Source organism: Limulus polyphemus, unplaced genomic scaffold (assembly GCF_000517525.1).
Source record: "Limulus polyphemus unplaced genomic scaffold, Limulus_polyphemus-2.1.2 Scaffold3044, whole genome shotgun sequence".
Taxonomy (NCBI): domain Eukaryota; kingdom Metazoa; phylum Arthropoda; class Merostomata; order Xiphosura; family Limulidae; genus Limulus; species Limulus polyphemus.
Genome location: NW_013668654.1, coordinates 116,865 through 126,154, shown reverse-complemented (window position 1 = coordinate 126,154; position 9,290 = coordinate 116,865). Strand labels below are relative to the sequence as shown.

The 9,290-nt window shown below is 35.5% G+C and overlaps 1 protein-coding gene and 1 long non-coding RNA gene across 2 annotated transcripts in view; one reads left to right on the top strand and one right to left on the bottom strand.

Moving 5' to 3' along the window:
• LOC106468531 (alkaline phosphatase, tissue-nonspecific isozyme-like) overlaps nucleotides 1-9,290 on the top strand; it is a gene marked incomplete at its 5' end in the record, with an annotated part of 22,844 nt that overhangs the window by 11,709 nt on the left and 1,845 nt on the right. The window contains 3 exon segments of the mRNA XM_022396867.1: nucleotides 3,161-3,279; nucleotides 3,281-3,302; nucleotides 5,487-5,798. Of these exon segments, the coding sequence (XP_022252575.1) occupies nucleotides 3,161-3,279; nucleotides 3,281-3,302; nucleotides 5,487-5,798 (453 nt within the window).
• On the bottom strand, nucleotides 7,708-9,215 carry LOC111088048. Its single transcript, XR_002612669.1, has 3 exons — nucleotides 9,206-9,215; nucleotides 8,983-8,985; nucleotides 7,708-7,908 (listed from the first exon to the last, which is right to left on the bottom strand). It is a non-coding gene; the product is annotated as an uncharacterized LOC111088048 (long non-coding RNA).

Sequence of the window (9,290 nt, the reverse complement as noted above, 5' to 3'; positions counted from 1 at the left end):
AAACTCCATGTTTAACAGTTGTAACAAGTGGATAAGGAACTACAGTGAATCATGTTTATCATACAACATTACAAATATATATTCTGTCATTACTATATATCAAAATTAAATAGATAAATGGGGTCTTTAATACCTTCTTAAAATGGAATTTATTGCATTTTTCTGCATACGTTTGGAAAAAGTGCATTTCCTTGAAACACTGGACTGCAAAATCATGTTAGATATTAAACCGTTAAACACGACTAATTATGGACAATATCAAGATGCTTGTAGAAATAAAATCTGGTTCGAAAGTACTCGATGCAAGTAAGTCTTGTTTTGCCCGCTCCCCTCCCGTGATTCGGCTTATAACTATTAAATTCAGAGTTTAATCTCTGCGGTGTTTTAAACGCAGATAGTTTATTGTGCATAAAAAAGAATTAAGCATGCTTTAAATGTTGCGATGGAAGATCTGTAAATTAAACATTTCCAAACAGTTTCGAAGGGATTATACTAAAAATTATACAAGTGATTCAAAATTCGTAGTTTCAATAAATACAAATAATGAATTTGTACAAATAACTAGCAAATAATATTGTATTTTGGACAAAAAAATAAAGATTCTGAGTGTAAACTCATTCAGTAAAGGAATTTAAGCCAATTATTTTTAAATACAGGAGTTTACAGATCACCATTATAAATTCAGGAGTTTATAAATCATCATTACCGAAAGTTATCGTTTGATAAAGAAATAAATTTATATGCACAAATAAAATTTTGTCATTTTTCTTGTGCTTGTATATTTTCTAAGTATACAAGCACAAAGGAACTCTTCAATTTTTTCTATAAATTACGATAACACAATGGGATCCTTTAACGTAGAATCAGCAAAATAGGCTGTTTTAACTCCTAAATAGAATAGTGGTACAGGGGAACCCTTCAACTCCTAAACAGGATAGTGATTCAGGCGAACCCTTCAACTCCTAAATAGGATAATAGTTCAGGAAAACCCTTCCACTCCATAACAGGATAGTGGTTCAGGAGACTCCTTCCACTCCTAAACAGGATAGTGGTCCAGGGGAACCCATCCACTCGTAAACAGGATATTGGAACCCTTCAACTCCTAAACAGGATAGTGATTCAGGGGAATCATTCCACTCCTATACAGGATAGTGGTTCAGGAGAACCCATCCACTTCTAAACAGGATAATGATTCCGAGGAACCCTTCCACTCTTAAACAGAATAGTGGTTCAGAGAAATCCTTCAACTCCTAAAGAGGATAGTGGTTCAGGAGAACTCTTCCACTCTTGAACAGGATAATGGTTTAGGATAATCCTTCCACTCCTCAACAGGATAATGGTTCAGAAGAATCCTTCAACACCAAGGAACTTTCCAATTCTAAACAATATAGCAACACAAAGGAAACCTCCAGCTTCCTCATAGAGTAGTAGTGCAGTAAAACCCTTCATCTCCTAGAAGGAATAGAGGGGCAGACGAGCCTCTCATCTTCTATACAGTATAAAGATACAGAGAAACTCTTCAGTTTCTAGACAACATAATGGCACAAATATTCCAATTCTAGGCTGATCGGTGAAACAGAGAAATCCTTCATCTTCTAGACTGTATAGCAGTACAGAGGAACGCTCTGACTCCATTACAACACCTTGGCACAGAGTAATCCTTCAACTTTTAGATATATAGTGGTACAGACGAACTCTTAAGCTTCCAGACAGTATAGCAGCTCAGAGGAACCCTTGAAATCCTAGTCAGTAGGGTGGAATATGGGGTACCTTTAGGTTACAGACAATAAAGTAGCACAAAAGAATGAATAAAATCCTAGATGGTGTATGGGTACAGAAGATTCCTGAAACTTCTAGTTAACACTGTGGAACTAATGGACTTCTATACATTATAGTAGCACATATCTTCCTTGAAGATACAATGGCACAGAAGAACCCTTCAAATCATAGACAGTATAGCAGCACAGAGCTTCAAATCCTAGACAGCACATGGATACAGGAGAACACTTAAGCCTTTAGATTACACAGTGGAACTTATGGACTCTTCAGTTTCCACACAGTATAGTGTATAGGTATGGCAATACAGCAATACGATTCGAGTGAACTCTTCAACTTTCGGACGTATACTTGCTTTAACACAGTATGGCGACATCCACGAAACCTTTAACGTTTAGATATTACCAGTGCATAAATATTATTTCTAATTTCACACTAGATCAAAGAATGTTTTAATAATTCAAACGTAACCCTAACACATTCATTTAACATCAATGTAATGTAGAAAGAAAGATCTGTATCTTTATTTATCAAAAGTATAAATAAAATATCATTTTAACTATTTTACAGTATAGTAGTAGTACAAAATGAACTTTAAATTCGTGTTAAACTCAGGATTGAATTATGTGTCTAAAGGTATGACCTTTCGGAATTTTGATTAAAGGTTGGATACATAATACAGCTTTTTAACTATGCTTTCAAAGATTAACATAACAGTGATATAACATATTAGTTGAGAAGTGATGATTTGCCTCGTTTACTGATGTTAATATATATATATATGTATGATCACAGCCTGTGATGTTTATAACTGACTTGTTTGTTCGTTATGAATTTCGCGCAAAGCTACAAGAGAGCTATCTGCGCTAGCCGTCCCTAATTTAGCAGTGTAAGACTAGAGGGAAGGCAGCTAGTCATCACCACCACCGCCAACTCTTGGGCTACTCTTTTATCAACGAATAGTGGGGTTGACCGTCACATTATAACGCCTCCACGGCTGAAAGGGCGAGCATGTTTGGTGGGACGGGGATTCGAGCCCTAACCACCTGGCCATGCTGGGCCCTATAACTGACTTACTTACAGAAACGAGTGTTGTCTTTTCTGTTCCCAATGTTGTCACTTTATAGCAAGTAATAGGTTCACATCAATAAGAACATGCTCGCCCTTTCGGCCGTGGAAGCATTATAATGTGACGGTCAATATCACTATTCGTTGGCAAAAGAGTAGCCCAAGAGTTGGCGGTGGGTGATTAAGACTGACTGCCTTCCTTCTAGTTTCTTACTGCTACATTAGCTACGCTTAGCGCAGATAGCCCTCGTGTAGCTTTGCGCGAAGTTCAAACCAAACCAAACCAATCATTTAAATGCTTTACCTTTTTTTGCAGGTTTATTTGAATACAGTCACATGCAATATGAAATTGAACGAAACAAAGAAGATAACGGGGAACCATCTATTGCAGAAATGACTGAAAAAGCTATAAACATTTTGCAGAAAAACCCGAAATGGTTTCTTTTTATTGGTTGAAGGTCAGTATAAATACATTCGCTCATCTAAACACATACAGAAAACGTGTTTACAGATCATTATTTTAAATACAGGATATTAGATCACCATTATAAATACAGGATGTTAGATCATCATTATAAATACAGGAGTTTACAGATCATTATAAATACGTAAGGTTACAGATAATCATTATAAATATAGAGGCTTACAGATCATTATTTTAAATACAGGATGTTAGATCACCATTATAAATACAGGATGTTAGATCATCATTATAAATACATGGGTTTACAGATCATTATAACTACGTAAGTTTACAGAATATCCTTATAAATACATGGGTTTACAGATTATCCTTATAAATACATGGGTTTACATATTATCCTTATAAACATGTGGGTTTACAGATCATAATTATAAATACATGAGTTTACAGATTGTCGATTTTTAGGTATGGGCCAGATTCTTTACAGTAGGTGTCTGTTACTTGTTGGCGATAAAGTTCAACAATAAACAAACAGCACACAGTCCAATTGTTTTAAAATATATATTAAAGCAAGTCAAATGCATATATAAATGTTCATTACACTGTTGGTTACCACAGTTGTATTCAGAGCTTTAAATAATTGTTTCTTTTCGTCAAAGTCCACACCGGCTGGTTCAGCTATTTTAGAACACAATTGACAAGACGAATTATTCTCCTCTACTCTGTTGTTACAATACAATCGGTAATAATTTCACTTTAAACTCACCACTATAAGTGTCGGTTACCACAGTTGTATCCAGAGCTTTAAATAGTATAGCAACACAAAGAAAACCTCCAACTTTCTCACACAGTAGTAGTGCAGTGGAATCTTTCACCTTCTGGACGGACTAGACTCACTAGTGGGACACAAGAACCCTTAAACTTTCAGACAGCTCTGGGGAACCCTTAAAAAGCCTGTGATCACAGATGACACAGGAGTAGCAGTAACAAGTGTAAACCAAATGGTTCTCCTTCTCCATATTTAATAGTACATGGTGTTTGAGTACTTAGTTCTTGGACAGATGCGGAAAGAGGTATGACTGGTTTGTTTGTCTCTTGCATTTAAATTCTATATGATTTATCCTGGTATCGACGTTCCTCTGTAGTTCATTTTTTTCTCTATTGATGTCGTTTTGTATTTCTCCTATTTTGTAACACACTTGAAATAAATTCCGCCATAAAAATCGATGGTCAGGGCACCAAAATGTTCTTTATAACTTAATCTGTGATATTAAGCTCCGTGAACACTTTCATAGAAAAAATTAAAACCTCTACCCGAATACATCTAAATAAGGAAGGTTGAAGCTTTGGTAGTTTCTAGCAGCAACATACACCGTCCTCACAAAAACTTATTCAACATTAATTTCAGTGTTCCTGACCGATGACTGATAAGGAATATCTTAGGAATATCACATGTTCTGGAACGTATTCATCCTAAATCTTAGAGTTTGTAAACTCTGAATAATTAGCAAAAAGAAAGAAAGAAAAGGAGATCTTACCAGTATGACGTAAGAACGTAGCTAAGTACAGTTATTTGGTTACGTATTGCTACTTGTATGGCCAGTTATATCTGCTAAATTGCCAACAATTAAGACGAAGTTTTAAAAATAAAATGTGCTTGTTTTCCAGTAGTTTCAAAGAAATCAGGAATAGAATATAACGAATCTAAAGAGTTTTCTAATTCTTATAATAAAGTTAACATATAAAACGTTTAATAAGAAAGACTTAAAGGGGTTTTGCATTTTTCTAGGATTTTTTTAATTGCCTCAAGTCTTAGCCTAACGCATTGTGATTCTAACCTTTCTGTCATGTACACCCTTCAGCAACAAGACGAATATGTCGAAGTACCGGTTTCATGTCGAATAGAATAAAAACAGACACGTTAGACTGGTTGTTGTTAACGTTCTCATCCTCGTGTTTTTAGAAGCCGACACCAAAACCGGTTGGCGGCTACGAACTTAGAGGAAACAACTGAAAGTTCAACAACATGGAACTTACATTCTGACATAAACAGTGGACTACAACTAAGAATAGTTATAATATTTTTACTTCTCAAGATCATAAACCTTCCGTATAAATTGTTAAGAGAAATTTTATTTGATTTATAAAAAGTATATATTTATTGGAAAATGTCTCTACACAAAGTATTACATTATTTTTGTTGTATTTTATTTTGCAGGTGGCAGAATTGACCACGCCCATCATGAGAGCACTGCAAAGAAAGCTTTGGAAGACACGCTAGCATTCGAAGAAGCAGTGGAGAGGGCTGTACTCTTGACCAATCAGAAGGACACTTTAATTGTTGTTACTGCTGATCACTCTCACGTTTTAACAATTAACGGTTACCCGGATCGAGGAAATCCGATCCTAGGCATAGCAGATATTTCGGATGTGGATCACATGCCGTACACCACCTTGATGTATACTAATGGCCGAGGATTCAGAAGAACAGTAGATGGCAATAGGTTCAACTTAACTGGTGTCGATACAAGTAAGGAATAAATTAATACAAAAATCGTGTTGAAGCAGAGTTTTGTGTGCTAAACACGTGTCAAACTAGGTACACTTGTTGAGAATGGAAGAACAAAATTAAATTTAAATCAAAGGAATTGGCACTAGAGGTCACTAGCATCTAACATGGAGTCTAGGAAAGAATTCAAGAATCACTTAAAACTGAAGTAAATGGTTCAATCACTCCTCTCCCCCCCTACCATACACACTTACAAAATCATTAACAATAATATTAACTTTACAAATAATGTGGAAACATGTAGAGTTACAATTCAGATAGCCCCCAATGGCACAGAGGTATGTCTGCTAGAATCCGGGTTTCGATACCCGTGGTGGGAAGAGCACAGATAGCCCATTGTGTAGCTTTGTGCTTAATTACAAGCAATTCAGATAATAATGATAACATGCAGCATTTTGTTTGTGTGTCATTAAAACTAAAACCGAGTATCGCGTTCCTCAACCATGCCAGACCTGGCTATGTCAAATTTTCCTCTGAACGATGCGGAAAAATTATAGTAATAATTATTTGTTTTAATTATCTCACCGTTTGGTTAAATAATTCAACTTCAATCGCGAGCTAGGTAATTAATTGATTTCTTAATTACCCCAATACCTGCCAGTTAGGGCGCTCGACTCGCAATCTGCGGGTTCGAATCCCCGTCCCACCAAACATGTTCGCCCTTTCAGCCGTGGGGGCGTTATAATGTGACGGTCAATCCCACTATTCGTTGGTAAAAGAGTAGCCCAAGAGTTGGCGGTGGGTGGTGATGACTAGCTGCCTTCCCTCTAGTCTTACACTACTAAATTAGGGACGGATAGCGCAGATAACCCTCGTGTAGCTTTGCGCGAACTTCAAAGACAAACAAACCCGCCAGGAAAGGAAGAAAGTGTAACTAAAATATGGTAAAAGCATGTGCGATCAATACAGTAGGATCCCCAAACTGTCCATTACAAAAATACTGAGGTTAAAATTCTCGGCGTTTTTAGTTTCATTTGTTATCTATATCAACAAAATTCTTAAAAGAGTTTTTTTTTTAAAACTGATGCTGATATTATTGCTTTCAACTAAACCTTTATGCCTCCAGGAATCCAGTAGTTTCATTTCAAAAGTTAAAACGTGTTTAGTTTAAAACTAAGTTAAATTTAGTATTGTGGCATGAAACTGTCATATATGCTAAAAAAAGATCACCATATATTAATTAACCTTAATAGGTGCAAAAAAAAAACTATTATAAGTACGTTTGTTTGTAATTAAGCACAAAGCTACGGTATCGAAACCCGGATTCTAGCGTTGTAAGTCCGCAGACATACCGCTGTGCCACTGGGGAGGGGGCTATTTTGAGTAACAATGGCAACATTCAGTGCCATCTATAATGCTTTGATTTTCGAGGAAACTTTTCATCGATAAGATAAAATTTCCTAATGAATCGTAATTAAACGTAACCTTTTTTGTGTGTGTGTGTGTATATATATGTGTATATGTATGTATTTGCAATAGGCACAGCGCAGATAACCTGTTGAGTAAATTTGCACTTGAACACAAAACAAATTCATAATGAATTATTACACAGACGAATTTGATTACATTTGCCACCAAAGCATATTTCAAACTGCCTGCCTGAAATATCTAACTATTTATTTAGCTTATTGATGAAACATTTATCGTTTCATTAATGCACTATACAATTTTTTTTCTCGCCTAGTTTCGTACAGAATTATATTTAAAAGTGTCAGTTCAATACTCACCCAGCAAGTAGTTCTTTTTCTCGCCTAGTTTTACAGAGAATTATATTTAAAAGTGTCAGTTCAATACTCACCCAGCAAGTAGTTCTTTTTCTCGCCTAGTTTCAAGAATTATATTTAAAAGTGTCAGTTCAATACTCACCCAGCAAGTAGTCAGTCTGGTCCACATCGACTTTTTTGAAGTCCTTGAGGTTGGTGACGTATACAGCTGTGCTGTTACGGTCTTCCTTGTCCTTAGCCCATTGTGATACCATGTCCCTGCCATCTGTTCTTAACCCATATTTCTGAGCTTCTTTGTCAAATAATTTGTTCGAAAGGAAGTGACGTCTTCCGCCACCTAGAATTACCTGTAACAACGAAGTAAAGATGTAAAGTTACAACTTGACAGGAGGTGACGTCATCTATCGCCGAGTATCACCTACAGTATTCCAGATAACTTCAGCAAACTGTTTCAGGATGAAACAAATAAAACAAGAATACTAAAGTTTTATAAGAGTTTAAGATATGTATCACGTGTATTATAATACGATTAAAAAACAACAAATGGAAACACAGGTTTTTGCTGACATTCAAGAAGACTAGTTCACTGATTCACCGGTTTTTCTGAGACATAGTAAAGTTAATTCAAATCAAATAATAACAATAAACAATTGGAGTTATAAATAATATTAATTCTTACCTTAAAACTTTAAGTTGTTGTTAATGAAAGTCGATGACATAAATAGCGCCTAGACTACACTTTCGTGTCCCGGCCGGCATTTTGAGTACTGGTATTTACGAAAGGCCTCGTCGGCATTTGATATTGCAGGTGTAGTTGATATAGCATCTTCCTCTTTACTTTTACTCATAATTTCATACAAGTACATATCTGATTTAGTATATACGACATTTCGTTATTAAGTAAATCATTTTTGAAAGGAAATGCTAATTCAATACAGTATGTTGTGTTTTAGTAGAAATTATGCTTTAAGCACATTTCCACTATAATGTTCCTTTCCGCATTTGTGATTAACTTACAGATCACATCTCTCGTGATATGTGCTTTGATCGAACAAATCACATATGGGGTATGTACACAGTATTATCACGGTATTAGCTGGTGGTTCCTTGAAAAGGTAACTAGTCGATGTACAATGTCATGAAATGTTGAAATACTTAAATATTTTGATAAGATATTTACTTATGCCTGCAATCAAATGCTAAGGTACCCGATAAGTATAACAGATTGAACAATTTATCATTTGAATATGTCCTAGTTTATATTATAATTGCACAAATAAGTAAGTTATTTATTTTTATATAAATGAAGAGTTTGGTTTATTGTTAGTGCACAGTAAAGTTTGACTTTAAAAATAATTTTCGAAAAATTATGGAACCGCGTTATTAGTGTTTCTTTTCCATTGTTAACATGACCTTTTTACTTTCTGTTCAAGCACCAAGCTTGTTTGTTGCTGTTGCGTCTACGTGAACAGCATGCATAATAACCCAAACAATTAACTGAGATCCATGACTATGTTAGCCAAGAAAACTGGCTGAAGTTGCTGTCATGTTCTTCCAACCAATATTGGACATTAGAAGTGTGGTACTGTACTGGCTAGGAAAGCTGACTGTCATGTTCTTCCAATTAAACTGAGATCCAGTGACTATGTTAGCCAAGAAAACTGGCTGAAGTTGCTGTCATGTTCTTCCAACCAATATTGGACATTAGAAGTGTGGTGAGTTGTTGACT